Genomic DNA, 16,189 nt, shown 5'->3' with positions numbered 1-16,189 from the left:
CAAACAAATATAATGTAAATACATAATGAATAATACAAATTAAATCACAGTGTGAATTACAATGCAATTTTACCTGTAATGTAATAGAATTTTACTAATTAATTAGTTGCCAGTTGTGAATTTAATTTATTTTCACCTAAGTTGCAAGGAATGACTGATAATCTAATAATTCATCTAAAAGAACAAAAGGAAAAATACTATCAATACTAATGTCAAATTACAACCAATACCGCTAAGGACGAACTTTACAAATAAATATTGGCAGTGGACTTCTTCGTAGATCATAATTCTCTTTCCGATGAAATCTATGTGTTTTTTAAAAACTTGCAATGTGTATTTTCTCGAGGGAATTTTTTGCAGACAGATTTTAACGTAGAGTTAATGACACAAGTTTTATTTAGAAATAATTTGATCTAATAATTTTTGTTTATGCGGTCAATTTGCGACTGTTGAAATAGCAATATATATATATATATAGGCATATAATGTGCATAGTATAATATTACGAGTAACATATTATGCTATTTCGGTCTACATTAAATTTACATATACAAGGGTTGCGTATTACAGATATGACGATACGATGACTGCATTAATCAGTGGTTACAATTGTTTATTTGTAGATACAATTGATCAATTATGTATTGATTGGAAGCAAGCAGAACGCCTTGATTGTGCTCCATGTGATGCAATTTTCACCACTCAATTCTTCTCCTAATCTCCATTCCCTCACCACCGTTGATTATTTTTCGGGTCATCAGATCTGTTCAATAGAAAAATTTTACCAACACATTTTCATTAACAATTGAAATTTTCTGAAGTGTACTTTTGACATAACAAGTCCTGTCTCAAGTCACATGATATGAAAGATTGAACCATTTTAATAGATAGAATGCAATTTTAGTAGCACCAAATAATAGTTGGGCAATCTTGATACGTTGAAAATAAACTTTCAATCATTTTCTGTGTGAAATAAGATTGTTCGACTTACGTTATCGACGTCGTCCTCATCATCGTCACTAATTTCATCACCAAACTCAATATCTTCGTCGAACCCATCCTCGACAAACGTAACAGTATCGTTGATGCGAACTGTAAAAATAAAACACGTTTATTAGGCACTAAATCAAACTCAATCATTTCTCCGTTCAAGATAAAATGAAATTTAAACAGATTTTGAGAACACCGAACGGAAACTTATGATAATTAGATAATGAAAGATGTGGCTAAATGCAATTCTTACTTCATAAATTGAATCAAAATTAAAAGTCTTCGCAAGTTCCGCAATATTTTACATCTCTTACCACCCTTTACTTTAATCTCGATGAAAATAATCTATTTACAAATAACGACCACTCCAAATCCTACCTGTTTCTGGAAATTCGCCATAAGTTTTGAGATTACGAGCTTCGTCGGATGTATATTTGAGAATAACGTCAGCTTTGGCATCTTGGTAATCACGAAGGCCGATCAAAATAATGTCACCTTGATTGATCCAAACTTTTTTACGAAGTTTCCCTCTGATGTGACAAAGTCTTTTAACCCCGTCAAAGCACATGGCCTCAAGCCTTCCGTTACCAAGCATCTTGGTTACTTGCGCGTATTCTGTACAAAAAAAATACGTCAGTATTTTTTATTCCATTATTTTTCGTTCAATACTATTTTGCTCATGAAAAAAAATATTGTGCAAAGTTCATAACATTTCTTTGAGTCACCGATCAATTTGTCTTGTAAAATGTCGAAACATAAGTTGAAGAATAATAATATATCGGATAGATTAGCTTGCTTGCAAAAGTAAATAGGCCTGTGTCATAAGGCATATCATGAACGTGCGTGTTTGTACTTGCCTTGGCCATCTTCCTTGAATACCAGCTCTCTCTTTTCAGTTTCATTCTCGTTCTTACCTCTTCTCCTGTTTTTACCTCCCTTTCCTAATAACACAAACACGGAATATATCACTCATCACGAGCGTCATTGTCGATGACGACATTAGAGGAGAAAAAATTATACATTTTTTTTTTTATCAAGGTGCATCGACTATTTTTAACGCCAGAATGACACTGGCAGGTTATATACCAAACTTAACCACATTGTTCGATAAATCGTGCCAGTCATTCGATTTTGATGGAAGATTAATTTATGGGTTCTTCGACTTCAAATGATTTTTAAAAACTTGCTAATACTTTGACTTACCTTTATTCTTCGGCATATTTTAGTTATTAACTCCAATTAGATGATGAATAAACAATTATGTTCAACTTTAATGAAAATGAAAAGAGCACTGCAGCACCATGCCAAACCCGCAGAAGAAAGAGGACTACTCTATGCTCAAATCAGCTATGAATATCGTCCAAAATAGCAACCTTTTATTGCCGAATAAACTTCTCGAATGCCAATCATACGATAATTTGCTAAATATGAATTTAATTGTTTTCCCCGCTTCGTATGTCTTCAAAACATAATCGAAAATTTGTTTATCATTTTGTCATTTGACTTGGTTCATGCAGGAGAGGGAAATTCGAAATTCATTCAAGTTTTTATTCTTTCGTCAGTATTTTTTTTTATTGGTATAAAATTAAAAGATATGTGAAAATATTGACTACTGCAATTACTCTCATTATTATCGTATGATTTATTCCATATTTATTTACTTTCTTCGCTTTTAGTCACGGAAATAGGCTACGGTAAAATCATACGAGTTGGGTCTCTCTGTCACATTCATGCCATTTTGTCCAATGGTATTTCTTTCGGGATGCGTGGCGTCTCCTTGCGGTTATGTTGATACCTATGTGAAGTTGGCGTCCAACCTTCGAATTTCTTGAAAATTTTAATGCCAAAATATTGCTTTCTAATTGCTCATAATTACCGTTAAACTTGTATTACTTGCTCCAACATGATTTTCGAATAAATATAAAAAAAAAAAAAAAAAAAATGCATTTCCGGGAACGGAATTGAATTCAGGTGTGGAACGTGATTTTTATAAAGAAATTATATATGATCGTGGACCGTCTTGTGACGTTCACTTACAAAAATATAATACTGATATTTTTGTATTATTATCATGCAACGCATTGGTTGTATTGTGAGGCCTAATGGCGTACAACGCAACATGTTTAATATGACACGATTTATTGATGAATACTTTTTTACAGAAAAGTCTCAGAATTTAAATCGACTTGCTTATAATATAAAACTTTTGCAAAGAAATTTTGTGTTGTGATGATAATGAACAGAGTATAAATGAGATAAATTAGTAAGGCATTGAAATTCAAATAAACATAAGAAATTTAATTACATTTTCACAGTTTGATCGATTAGCCAAATAGTATAATTGTAAATGAAAATGTGGACGCTTACTCTTGTCATTATTATAAAAAATAAATTCATGCAATAAATAATTCTTGCGATAGTATAAAAAATAAATTCATGCGATAAATAATAAAAAATAAAAATAACGCAGTAAGTATTTAACATATTTTCTCTGCTTTCACTTTTTTTTATTTAGCCTCTTGCCAATTTCTTTCTTTTAATTGATTCAATTTGCCAAACCTAGAGTGACAGTCTTCGAGTTGCATGTAAATGATGTCCCAGAAACATTGCAAGTCGTCATTGGTTACCAATTCTTCTTGCGAACCAGTTTCACATTCGGTTATGAGTTTTCGAAATAGTTTTACCTCTTTGTTGATCAATAGATTTGATCGACCAATTACGTGATTTATCATACATTGAGCATCTTCTGGGGTATCAGGTGCAGATGTTATCATCATCCAATCCCAACAGAGAGCTTTTAGTCTCATAACTTCTCCGTCTGTGACTTTTCTAAAATATGGTGGTGTTCGCTCTTCGTCTTTTTCAAACGCTGCAGCAGTTAGTAATTCATCACGTTCAGATTGCATTAGCACAGTATCAGTCTTAGTGTTGGGTTGCTGCAGCAGTTTTTGTCTTAAAGCTTTTTTCTTTTGAGCATAGAGAATACAAGGTGAGCAGAATTTAGGAGTAACCGTCGTGTAAAGATCTTTTTTCGGCTGTTTCAATGCTGCCTGATTAAGCAAATGCAGGGACGGTAAACAGGCCGGCGGTCTAAACACATAATTTTCTGGTGCAAATGAACTGCCTGGAATATTTATTATTTTTTTCGAAGCTTTGTGTACGATCCCTTGATCCAAAAATTTTGTGATTATTTTTTTATTCCTTAAAATAATAGTAGCATCAGGTGAACGTGCCTTCACACAAGCTTCCGATGCCAGCCTTTTTGCAGTGGCTCTAGTGATTCTGGGTGACATCGTTGATTTGATAGGTTTAAATGCTGATAGACTTTGGTGTAGGAACCTAGAGGAATTTAGTTTATCGTGACAAACTCCAACACACAATACTGGTGGTTTCATTGCTTTTTGAATTTCTTTTTGCAAATCTCTTTTTACCCTCCATCTCAACAATTTCATTCGTCTATCTTCTTGGACGATTTGATCTTTAGGTCCATCTGTGAAAATTTTTTATTCTATTGATGGTAAAATCTTGCCAATGTGTTAGCAGGATTTCAAGATAAAATTATTTTTTGATAAGAAAATTTCAATACAAAATCCTAAGCACATCAAACTAAGTGATATTCTGAAAAATGAAAACACAGTGCAAACCCCTAGGTCTAAATTTTCTACCTCTGCCCATGATTATGCCGAGTTGTACTCAGAATTATACCATGGACATTAGGGGTGACGGTGGGCTAAATTGAGTACTTGTATCAAATGTAATGCTTTTATTTCTGTATAATATTTCTATCAGCTGACTGTTCGTAAAAAAGTACCCGCTATGCTTGTAGTATCATGCTATTTGTTTCCTTTACATGGTTGAACTAAGAGGGTAGCTGCGAGAGATCAATAGTTATCAATTCAAGCGAGACAATGGTAATAAAACGGTAATAAACAGTGATAACGGTTGATAGTTTAGGAACAATGACGAGTTAGCTAACGAAAGAGAAAATGTTACCGAATAGAAAAATGTACTAGACTATTACCTTGTACGTTTTTCATGTGCCCGATGCTGGATGTAACCGGAGAACCTGCTCCGATGATTTTTCTATTAACATTATATGCGTCCAAACGCCTTAGTTTTCTTGCATTTTCTTTTTCAAAAGATTTTATAATTCTCAACTCTTCTAAATTGCCGAATCCAGCCGCTTTTTTCTTATAGTGTGTTCTAAGACCTGCCATATTCTCTGTTGCTCATGATCAGAAATAATGACTAACTACCGAGATCGTTGACTGCCTCTGACAGGGCCTGGTAAGAAGAAGGAAGAGATCTGTCCTGTGGTAAACACGACATCGAACATAACAAGGATTAAATACCGCCTCGCTCACATTCTAAGCACAAAACATATACCACATTCTGCAAATAATAACACGTTTCCAACAGATCGATGGTAAGAGCTAATGTTGACAATTTTTCTCAAAGATGAACAATGAATCATTAGTAAATCATCTGTACTTTTTGGGTTGACATGCTTTTCACTTAATTAATAATAATAAAAATCGATCACGTGCACTTGTAATAATCTTCTTTTTTTTTGTCGATCTTATGAAACGTTATAACTAGAATAAATTTGACAGTCAACAACAATAAAAACAGAAGACTTTAATGGGACGTTACGTATAATTACGCCTGTTAAACATTATAAGTCAATGGATAATTAATGCTTAATCATTTATAATAATAAAGTTAAATAACTTATATATATATATATATCTGTATATTCTTTAATTCATTCAACAAGTCCTAACACATTGCATAAATGACCTTCTTGTGATTTAATAATATCTCGAGAACGGTGATAGATACGGGAAAACTAATGAAATTTGGTAGGTTTCCTAAAGGCGAAATTGAATCGGGCAGGTAATTAGTCCATTATAAAGACTTCCCTGGATTTTTTTTTTAATTATAATCTAATTCTAATTTTCGAATCTCTAATATAATTTGAATGTGAGCGAGGTGGTATTTAATCCTCTGTTATTGTTAGATGTCGCGTTGATCGAGTGACAAATTGTAAACGCCAGCGGCCAGTTGCCAGCGACGCGAGTGATGCTGTCAAACGTGAATTAGAAATTTACTGTGGCAAAATTGTTGTTTTAAAGTTTGATAATAATACGTCAACCGGTTGAAAATACTTTGTTTACGGGGTTGATAGGTGGATGGATTATGTTGCGAAGTTTTACGCGGTAAATCAATGTGTTAATAACGCGATTAAATAGTTTTGCAGAGAGCTACGACCTAACCTCCAAAATCGAGGTAACTGCGGTTTGCAAGTGAAATACGCAACAGAGATAATCGGATTGTTCAAGAAGAACGGGCAGCAATGACGACGCTCATACATGACGATGATATTTATTCTGGATACAATGACTATCCCTCGTTATTCAGCACTAAGGATTTGGACCAGGATGAATTATATCAAGACGCGATTAAAGCCAGCTACGCAAAACGCCCCATCGTAAGATTTCAAACACGTCTTTAACCTAAGCAATACTCTAATGTAATAACGGCATCTGATACATTGTGAAGGGTGAATTAGATCTCGCGTGATGTCGTATTACGTTTCAGATCACACCTAAAAAACCTGGCACTGCTATGCGTCTTGGAACTTCGAGCGGAGTGAGTTATACTTCACTGCATTATCATCAATACACAATCCTCTGATATAGCCCATATGAAACATATCTGACAAATATTTGTTATACTGCTCATTAAGAGCACAGTTTGGTCAACTACTAAGCTCAACGCTAAAAGTCTGCAATTATTGCTGGTGTAGTTTCACAGAAACGGAACTGGAATGATCGGCAGGCCAGGCACAGGTCCAAGGCCAATGACTGCGGTGCGTGGGGCTGGCTATACCAGCAGTAGTAGGCAACCTTTTGATCCATTGAATATGAACAGTAGTTCGAGAGGGCCTGCACCACCGTTAGAGACGGGTAAAGAAGATACGTAAGTGATTTGTGTTTGAAGATTAAGCGGGTTGATTCAGCCAGATTTTTCGGTTATTTTAAGTGGATGCATTGTTCATCTTGAATAATTCATCATTATTTCTAGACCTGAAGAAAAGATAAAGATCGCAGAACAGAGGATAATGGAATTGATAGAAAATTCTGTGCAGGCCATCTGCGAGAATAACTTTCGTGTTGCCCTCGAGAGAGCGAGAGAAGCTTCGTCTAGGGAACGAGCCCTTATACGTTTACAAGAACAAGCTGGGCTCAGTGACAGTCATAATGTTGATCTAACATTCGCAGTGAGTTGCATAGTGCATTTTGCGTAGTAAGCGACAAAACTAAACTCTTAGTGAAATTCGTGATTCTGTAAAAATACAATGTTATTCGCAGGTACTTTTCAACTTGGCTAGCCAGTATGCTAATAATGAAATGTACACAGAAGCCTTAGCTACGTACCAAGCAATTACCAGGAACAGAATGTTCAGCAACAGTGCGAGACTGAAAGTAAACATGGGCAATATTCATGTCAAGATGGGGCAGCTGCCGCAAGCAATAAAAATGTACCGTATGGCTCTAGACCAAGCTCCTACAGCTCAGAAGGATCTCAGGTGAACACCAGACATTCAATTCAAGTACTTATTCAATTTGCAGGTGTATTCGAATGTATTACTTTCACGGATATAGTTTTTGGTATCTCGTTGTTCAGTTTGTAATTGTAAAGTAATTCCCAAATTTACGTTAACTGACAAGTTTTGAACAGTATTCAGTTAATTGTAATTACCTACTAACAACGTAAAACTATTCGCAGAATAAAAATAATGCATAACATAGGAATGCTGTTTGTGCAAATGGGTCGCTTAGAAGAAGCTGCAAACAGTTTTGAATGGGTGATGCGAGAGAGGGCTGAATTCAAAGCAGGGTTGCATGCTGTACTTTGTCATTTTGCATTGTCTCATCGAGACAAAATGAAACGAGGTTTTTTAGAATTGCTAGAAGTGCAGCTTAACATTGATCAGGAGGACAAGTATAATATTAACACTGTGAGTTGAGCGCATGTGACGAAACTTTGAAATTCGCTTATGTCTTCGACTCTTTTCTATCTCTTCATATCAGAAAATACCTACAAATGTCTCGAAATGAACATTATAAACATTTCTTCTGCACTTGACTTATAAACGGCACGTACTATGAACAAGTTTAACTCGTGTCATGCTCCGCGCACCCTCATCCTCCTTACAGAAATTTACCATCCCGTTTGCAAAGATTAAAATTCGTAATTTATGTTGCTAACAATATCTAAGGCTTGTCTCTTGCACCACATTAATTTCTATCAATGTTAATCAATATATAGCTGGCATGCTCCAAAGTTTCACAGTGACTCTTGTTCTTTGTGTAAGAACAACTTAAAACCGAATAGCTTGATGAAGTAAATATTTGTTGACTTTATCCGATACTTTGAATAGATGTGATCTAACTTCATCTGCTGTTCAAGTACTGCTGCAAATGACAATATAATCTTGCACAAATCGAGTGTGAAATTCTTTTACCCTTATTGAAATCCTATTTCAATACTTATAATCAATGTTTAGGAAGATGTCGTGGCAAATATATTGAATGAAGTGATTAAAAATGACGAGCTATCAAAGCTGGAGAAAGAGATGAAACAAGAAGCAGAGAAAACTATTCTTACTGCAGCAAAATTAATCGCGCCTGTTATAGAAGATACTCTGACAGCCGGGTTTGCTTGGTGAGAAACTATACCTGTGTGTCATTTCAGTCTGAGTAAAATTTCGGTTACGTTATGAATCAAATTTAATGGAAATCGAATTGTTGAAAATGAAACATTTCCTCCCTTCTAGTCACATCTTGCTAGTCCAATTACTGATTTATAATTTATCAGGTGCGTTGACATGATAAAATCGTCTGCATATTCACCACTGGCAGCTGATCTTGAAATCAACAAAGCCATGGTATTTCTACATAACAGAGAAACACAGCTTGCCATAGAAACTTTGAAAGTCTTTGAGAATCGTGAAACTAGTGCAAACAGCGCAGCATCTACCATGCTATCGTTCATTTATTTTCTGGTAATTTTAAATTATGATGCATTTAATCGATTACGCAGTTGAGATCTTTTTAACATCATGTTCGACTTACTTCTATGAATATCATTTCTTACTGCAGCAAGGTGAATATGACCAGGCTGAAAAATGTGCAGAAACTGCTCGGCAGGCAGACAGTTATAACGCAGCTGCATATGTTAATTTATCAGCGTGTGGAATCAAGAAAGGAGAGTTGGAGAGGGCAAGAGAATATTTACTGTGCGCTTTAGACAGCGATGCAAGCCATGTTCAAGCTCTTTATAATCTTGGTTCGTTCTATACCCAATTCTACTTGCCTTATGGATTCATCAAAAAACAGAGGTGCAATGCCTTATCACTATAATACTTTTAATCCAGGACTGGTTTATAAAAAGCTTCACGCCTATGAGGAAGCTGTGGAGTGTTTCTGGAAATTGCGGAATATTATTCGGTATGACCCCCAGACGTTGTATCAGCTTGGACACCTCCATCAGCTCATAAATGACACCGATCAGGCGGCGGAATGGTACTTTTTCATCACACAAGAGGTTTTTGTAACAGCTTGTATGTAATACCTGTATTAACGCTACTTGTTTGTTTTGACAGGTACAACCAGCTGCTTGGTATAATCCCTTCTGACCCTGGTGTTTTGCAAAAACTAGGAGAGATGTACGATACGTTGGGAGACAAACAGCAAGCGTATCAATATTACAGTGATGTAAGAATGAATTGCATTATCATTATGTGTCCACTTTAGTCGCACTGTTGAATAAAATATGACACCAGTAATAATAAAAAGTTTGCAAACAATAATTATCGAAACATTGTTTCAGTCTTACAGATATTATCCAGCAAACTTTGAGGTGATCGATTGGCTGGGTTCCTACTTTATATCAATGCAGGTATCTATATATTTCTATATTTCATTTTATTCTGCATTTTTTGTTTCCATTATCGACAATTGTTGATTCTTAGGTGGCAGAAAAAGCACTAATATACTTTGAACGTGCCGTTGAATTGGCACCTGATCAACCGAGATGGCGGCTACTTGCCGCGGCATGTTTAAGGAGAACCGGCCAGTTTCACAAAGCTCTTACAGAATATCAAGACATCCATAAGAAATTCCCTGAAAATATCGAGTGCCTTAAGTTCTTAGTTCGACTGTGCAGTGATTTGGGTCTGAAAGAAGCACAGCTGTATGCGGCTGAGCTCAAAAAAGCTGAGAAGACCAAAGAGCTTAAGGAAAGACAGGGATCAGGTCGCCCGGGAACTACAAGTGAGCTATTAATATAGTTCGGTTTTCAACTCCTGAATAATTATGGTGAACAAAATATTCAATTAAGTTTATTCGTCGAGTTTAAACTGTCTTGTTCGAATCCAGGCTCCCGACGAAGTAACAGTGGCACATCGTCACGAGCTGGTTCTGGGCTCAGCATCAGGTCGGAGCATCAAACCAGTCCTACGTCGGGGAGGAATGATCAGCAAGGACTCTACAACGGAGGTCCGGTTAGAGCGAATCGTTTGGCCATGCTTGAAAGTCCGTTGGAATTCACACCTGAGGCAAATACGCATATCAGTAAGTCACTCAATGATCTTTTACTTACATTTTTTTTCTTACAACCACAGAGTTGAACTACTGTGAAATTTCTTATTGAGATGTAATTGCAATTATGTCACAGGGATAGTTACTTATTAAACCATCAACAGATTTTCAATTATACAACCAGCAAGAAGCCAGGAAGTATTTTTATAATTAATAAAAAGATTGCACATTGATCGATGCTAATTGTAAGTGGGTTCAAGGAGTTTTTAATGTGATCCCTGAACTCATGCCAAAGTTTAATTTACCTACTTTGAAGAAAAAAATATTGTCTAGGTGCTTCAGTTATTATAAAAATTATATTATAATACTCTGGAATTTTGTACAGAAAGTGATTAACACAATAGACAATAACTGTAGATGGCTTTCGGTGCATCCAGATTTCTCCTATGTTGAGTGGTATACCTAACTAAGTCCACCATCTCTTTTGCACAATCTGCGATTTCAATGGATACGATTTTTACAGTGAATTCTATCACCTAAGTGGGGTATCCAAACGCTACTATTGATTTATTTACAGCTGGGGATCTGGAAAAACACAAGATTTTCATTAATTATAACTCATCGTTATTTACGTGACTTGTTTCATTTGATTATTAAAGCTAATCAGGTTTAAACCTGATAGGTATCAAGCGAATCTTATAATTGTTCACTTCATATGAAAACAAGCCGATTAAGGGGATTTGTGCAAAAGTCAAATATCTATATATATATAAATATATATATATATATATCGTATAATATATTTATCGGACTGTAAATACATTCAAGTTATCTTGTTACTCAAGGAAGTCACACAACTTATTTCACCATTTGCTAGTCGTCATTTGTTAAAAAATTATAATCGCTCGAGGTAGCAAGCAAACATGATGGTTACTATTGTAAACTATTTTTGTTCGTCATCATTGTCTGATAGAGTAGAAGTTTGGATTTGTATGCAGGTGCTTCGAATGCAGATGTCTTTTCATTAATCAACGTATTATTCTCAAGTATCTGACCATGTTTCCAAAGGTACATTATAATCCTATTTCTATCGTCAGAACTGTATGAATTACTCTGAATCGGTTTTTCATTAAAACCCACCATATGCGATATTATGTATTTGGAAAAATTCGCCGAAAATACTGTTCAGAAATCTTTCAGATTATTCACTTAAATCTCACATCACATATTCTGCACTGATTTCCGGCATTTCTGGGCAAAAAAGTTTCTTCAAGTTGAAACTAGACTATAAAACTTTCCATAATTGATTCTGGAATATTCCGTTGTAACCACGTCTCGTGACTTCTATCTACTAGTATAAAAAAGTTGATATCAAACACTTCGTTACGAAATAACCGGCGGTTTATTTTTTTCCTATCTTTCACACGTAATATTATAAATATTCTGCAAGCCTTAGTATCGCGCAAAGCTTATCAAAGTAATGATTATCATTGCAGCATTGCACAGCTTCAGTTGCGATTGATATTAAACGGAATGATGTATACACGCTGTTTGATGGCCCTGTATTATTACCTTAATGGATTGACTGGATGATAGATGTACCTAACTCGTCCACAGATTCTATTCCTGGCTCGCATATGTCTTCTTTAACACTCTACTGATTGTTGCAGTGATGATCTTGCGACGCGAGTGAAAATTTTGCGCGCCACTGAGCGACTCTGGAAACATTTTCAGCTTCGTTTTGCTGGTTCTCTTTTTTTTTTCTCGTAAATAGATTACAAAATCCAAGCTCTAATTTTTACAGATACTAATTATTCGGATCCTGTCGGTCCTCTGCCTTCGCGCCCCATGACTTCGGCAGGGAAGAAAGACGAAGACTTTGGAGACGAAGAACTCGGAGATGATCTTCTACCTGAGTAAATACAGTAATAGCAGTATTTTGATACGGCTCAAAAGAAGGAGCATTGGCGAATTTCGATAAATCTATGTTTACTTCAGTCTGCACGGTGCCTTCAAGAAAAGAGGTATCGGATCAGTTATTAAAATACTTGGTAAAAGTCGTAATAATATGCAGCTCTGTTTACCTTAAATATCGCTTGAATCTGTTCTGTCTAGCTTAAGGTCAAACCTCGCTAAATTTCGTGTCTGGTAATAATTTCCAAGGGATTCATTGATCCATCCGTTGTCTTTTTATATAAAATATATGCAGCAGTGTAAAAAGATTTCTAAAATGACGGACAGATAACATATAGATCGAAAATTCAATCGAAACGAAACTTTGGGAGACCTAAACAAGTTTGGCACAGATAAGTTGACATACCTACAAACAAGAAATTGTAGTCGTACTAACGGTATGTCAATACTCTGTCTAAATGTGAGTGAATGCCTGTAAAGGCTGTTAGACGCGTTTCGAACATCGCTGATCTAGTCATTCTGTGCAAAGCTCTCTAGAAGACATTGTGGTCAATCAGTTGAGTGGGAAATTTATTGTTGCTTTCATGAAATTAGTTTTGAAGTTTTAATCTAATGGTTTAAGTGAATAAAAAGGTGATAACATTAATAATGGGCGTAATAAAATTGCCGTCGAGACTATTCGTTATAATTTCACGGTTCGTCTGAACGTCAAAGGAATATGATGACTGAAGATAAGAAGGCTTCTCTTAGAAACTTTTCCCGGAGTCGCGGATTTGAGAGGATCGATCCAAGTACTGATTTGGAATGGGGAAGGTAAAAATAATTTTTTTTTTTTTATCTGAATGCGCGATATAAAGTGGTACAAAGCTTCTGACACTTTTGCACGTTATATCGAGAGAGTGGTTCGAAAATTGATCTTTTTTTTTCTCAGTTTCTAAAGTGAGATATATTTTTGATGAGAACAATTGGTCGAATTTACGCGTTAAATATTACAAATGATAATTGATAGATAAAATACTGGTCACGGTTGCTTCCAGCATATCGAATATATCGTTGTCTGTTGGCAAGAGCAACGCGAAACAGATCTCAGAGGCGATATAAATAATGACCGCGTCCATATCAGATTAAATTTATTGTCGCCGGGATGTCAGACGTACGTCTCTCGTATGACTTCGTTATCCCTTAACAAGGCTGAAAGCATAATATTTTGACTTTCGACCGTATTTGCCAGAAGTATAAATAGACCAATATATGTACGTTTTAGATTTATGTTGACAATTATTAGGCGAAATTACATACTTTCTGATTACGATTGTTACCTATATTTTTCATGCCGTTAAATATTTCACCTGGGTGCATGTATGCTCTGAAACCGCTAGGAAATTATGATACAATAAATTACGAATCAAAAGAATCGATGTAAAAAATTATTTACAATAATCTCGGCTTCGTTTTCGTTAGTAATAATTAGTCTTCGAGACATCTTGAAAACCTTTTGAAATCGAATGATCTTCATCCAATGTCAAAAGTTCATACTCTCAGAAGCCAGAGTGCCGATAACGTGCAATTTCTTCTCTAGGGTCAAAGATTTATCGTGTATTGTGTATCATTCCACTTCACTCTAATCATCACGCGCACTTTGCCAGTATATGCCTATATATATAGTACAACTACACACATACACGCACGAATCATAAAAATCGCTCATCAATCACTGCCGCGTCGTTTTATCCAAAATCTGAACAACTCTTTGGGATTTTGTCACACTTAAGAAATTTATTAGCAAGAAGTTGGCTGCGTCAAAAAAAAAAAAAAAGAAAGAAGGAATATCGTCCAGACAACTCGCTTGGATCTAGTTACAGTGATATTTATTCATCGATTTGAAAATTTTGATTCCAGCAAAAACGTGACTGAGTGGTATTAAAAAAGTAAAAGCGCTCCAGGTTTCTTGCTATCGAAAAAGGCAGCAGAATTATGGTTATATTGCGGTGAATCTCGTACCTATAAAAATAGGCTCTTCAATTTTCGTAACCAGTAATCGTCGGCGTGGCGTGTATTTTATTAACGACAATTAGATCCACGCGAATATATGCCTCGACGTTACCGAATCATACGCGCGTTTTGTTCGCTTGTATCCAATATCGTATCGATATCATCGACACAATCGTAGACGCTGTATACGTACGATAATACGCACCTACCTACACTAAACGAGTGTGATCTGCAGATTGGCCAAAAGCACATCTGCCGTCCGTTCGAAATATTCCACAGTTAATAATACATCGTCCGACGGGTCGCGTGGATGGAAATAGCCATAAATTGATACGAGGGTTGCCTCGGTACTTCAGCGAGTGCTTTGGTCTTCCTCCTAACAAGATTCGCCCGGGCTCTGATGTCGAAGTATCACGTGCGAATTAACCCCGAACTTCGCGGATACTCTTGGAAATTGCCGTAACGCTAATCGCCGAACAGAACCCGCGCATCCTTCAAAGTTCAAATTTACCCGCCGTGACGTCGGCGTCGCCTCACTTCAGACTAATCGATACGCGTACCGAAATCCCGGCGCCTCCTTTATACGCACGCCAATTCGCGTGTCTCTGCAACCTCCGGCTTTTACCGAAAATCCCTGATCCCTGCATCTACGACAGTAAAGTACAGCTCGGGCGATGAAAAATGACGATCGATTCATCGTTAACAAATTCTGACAAATTCTTAACGATAGCCCGTTGTTATAGACATAGGCAAAGGAAACGCGCTATGATACGGTTCTGAAGATCACCCCGCACGAATCGGTAAGTTATTTATTCTTGCGATAATATTTCCATTTGTTTATTGTACGTAGACGAAGAAAGGAAAAGAAAAACGCCGGATCGATGCTAGATTAAAAATCGCAAATTGTATCCAGTTTTCGTTTATCGTACACATCACGTTAGTCGTTGATAAGTATGCTGAGAGAATATTCACGTTATAGGTACATTTGTAATCGCGCTGAGGGTGCGGATGATATTCAACGGCACGCGTGCATTGCGGGCGTGAAATTAGCGATACGTCGGAAGTGCGAAACACCGTGTCGTGTAAAAAAGGAAAAAGAGGATATACGACGAGAGCAGGCGGCGGGCGTCGCTGCGTCCCGTGTCTATATTTAAAGCGCGTTCGCTGATTCAATCAGACTCCATTCGGGCAAGCCGCGTTGCGCCAATATATGGACGGATGGGTTGACAAACCGCGGATGTCGAGATGTGATAGAATTGGCCGATACGAGCGTCGCGCTTCCTTTTATCATAATTACCCTGGCGAATGTGATTTCTACGAATTCTTTCAGGAAATTGGGATATTTCGTACAATTTTGTAGAAAAAATTGAAAATATCCATAGTTTCTCGTAAAAACTTGTTGTAGATTTTCATGAAAATTTGAATTTTTTCAGTAAAAAAATCTACAAGATATCACAATTTTATAAGAAAAATTTATAATTCTTTACGAAAAATTCTGCGTACTTATAATTTTTGTACGTAATGTCTGTAAAAATTCGTAGTATTTGGTAGAAAGTTTTACCAGGGTAATCAGAGTAACGCTCGCTGCCACGCTCGTTTCTCTTTTTCTTGTCTTTCGATCCACGTACCCGCGTCGTGGAATTACGATCGTACGAATGATTTACAGGACGGGATATTTGCAGTTT

At 36.3% G+C, this 16,189-nt stretch overlaps 3 protein-coding genes and 1 long non-coding RNA gene across 7 annotated transcripts in view; 1 reads left to right on the top strand and 3 right to left on the bottom strand.

Annotated features, from left to right (window-relative positions):
- Positions 1 to 596: 596 nt before the first annotated feature.
- Positions 597 to 2,346, bottom strand: LOC124174511 (eukaryotic translation initiation factor 1A, X-chromosomal). Its single transcript, XM_046553731.1, has 5 exons — positions 2,194 to 2,346; positions 1,848 to 1,931; positions 1,369 to 1,605; positions 992 to 1,092; positions 597 to 763 (listed from the first exon to the last, which is right to left on the bottom strand). Exons 1-5 carry the CDS (start codon positions 2,207 to 2,209, stop codon positions 758 to 760), a joined length of 444 nt encoding a protein of 147 aa, XP_046409687.1. The 5' UTR covers positions 2,210 to 2,346; the 3' UTR covers positions 597 to 757.
- A 1,075-nt stretch (positions 2,347 to 3,421) lies between these two features.
- LOC124185722 (intraflagellar transport protein 88 homolog) overlaps positions 3,422 to 16,189 on the top strand; it is a 29,089-nt gene continuing 16,321 nt past the window's right edge. Inside the window, exons 1-16 of one of the 4 annotated variants that reach the window (XM_046576772.1) lie at positions 3,422 to 3,459; positions 6,243 to 6,481; positions 6,592 to 6,642; positions 6,800 to 6,972; positions 7,078 to 7,273; positions 7,365 to 7,582; positions 7,783 to 8,014; positions 8,564 to 8,721; positions 8,875 to 9,061; positions 9,159 to 9,345; positions 9,434 to 9,581; positions 9,662 to 9,773; positions 9,889 to 9,957; positions 10,031 to 10,331; positions 10,437 to 10,631; positions 12,403 to 12,514. In XM_046576772.1, the coding sequence (XP_046432728.1) occupies positions 6,347 to 6,481; positions 6,592 to 6,642; positions 6,800 to 6,972; positions 7,078 to 7,273; positions 7,365 to 7,582; positions 7,783 to 8,014; positions 8,564 to 8,721; positions 8,875 to 9,061; positions 9,159 to 9,345; positions 9,434 to 9,581; positions 9,662 to 9,773; positions 9,889 to 9,957; positions 10,031 to 10,331; positions 10,437 to 10,631; positions 12,403 to 12,514 (2,474 nt within the window). In that variant the 5' untranslated portion in view covers positions 3,422 to 3,459; positions 6,243 to 6,346. Of the gene's footprint in view, positions 3,460 to 5,332; positions 5,417 to 5,715; positions 6,482 to 6,591; positions 6,643 to 6,799; positions 6,973 to 7,077; positions 7,274 to 7,364; positions 7,583 to 7,782; positions 8,015 to 8,563; positions 8,722 to 8,874; positions 9,062 to 9,158; positions 9,346 to 9,433; positions 9,582 to 9,661; positions 9,774 to 9,888; positions 9,958 to 10,030; positions 10,332 to 10,436; positions 10,632 to 12,402; positions 12,623 to 16,189 lie in introns of those variants that run through there. The other 3 variants (XM_046576764.1, XM_046576780.1, XM_046576789.1) reach the window with 3 other exon arrangements.
- On the bottom strand, positions 3,498 to 5,207 carry LOC124185735 (disks large-associated protein 5-like). Its single transcript, XM_046576801.1, has 2 exons — positions 5,012 to 5,207; positions 3,498 to 4,480 (listed from the first exon to the last, which is right to left on the bottom strand). The coding sequence occupies exons 1-2, from the start codon at positions 5,205 to 5,207 to the stop codon at positions 3,498 to 3,500; spliced, it is 1,179 nt and encodes a 392-aa protein (XP_046432757.1).
- Positions 9,965 to 13,552, bottom strand: LOC124185755. Its single transcript, XR_006871464.1, has 4 exons — positions 12,683 to 13,552; positions 12,171 to 12,510; positions 11,061 to 11,183; positions 9,965 to 10,610 (listed from the first exon to the last, which is right to left on the bottom strand). It is a non-coding gene; the product is annotated as an uncharacterized LOC124185755 (long non-coding RNA).

This window comes from Neodiprion fabricii, chromosome 1, assembly GCF_021155785.1.
Source record: "Neodiprion fabricii isolate iyNeoFabr1 chromosome 1, iyNeoFabr1.1, whole genome shotgun sequence".
Taxonomy (NCBI): Eukaryota; Metazoa; Arthropoda; class Insecta; order Hymenoptera; family Diprionidae; genus Neodiprion; species Neodiprion fabricii.
The sequence above is the reverse complement of the archived record's forward strand: the minus strand, read 5'-3'. Positions and strand labels throughout refer to the sequence as shown.

Excerpts from the sequence above, each read along its gene's own strand:
- LOC124174511 (XM_046553731.1), bottom strand. Across the intron at positions 1,606-1,847 it reads ATTCAAGGAAGATGGCCAAG|AATACGCGCAAGTAACCAAG; the intron begins GCAAGTACAAAC and ends TTTTTTGTACAG. Across the intron at positions 1,093-1,368 it reads TGGCGAATTTCCAGAAACAG|TTCGCATCAACGATACTGTT; the intron begins GTAGGATTTGGA and ends TTATTTTTACAG.
- LOC124185735 (XM_046576801.1), bottom strand. The coding sequence starts at position 5,207 with ATGGCAGGTCTTAGAACACACTATAAGAAAAAAGCGGCTGGATTCGGC. Across the intron at positions 4,481-5,011 it reads GCACATGAAAAACGTACAAG|ATGGACCTAAAGATCAAATC; the intron begins GTAATAGTCTAG and ends AAATTTTCACAG.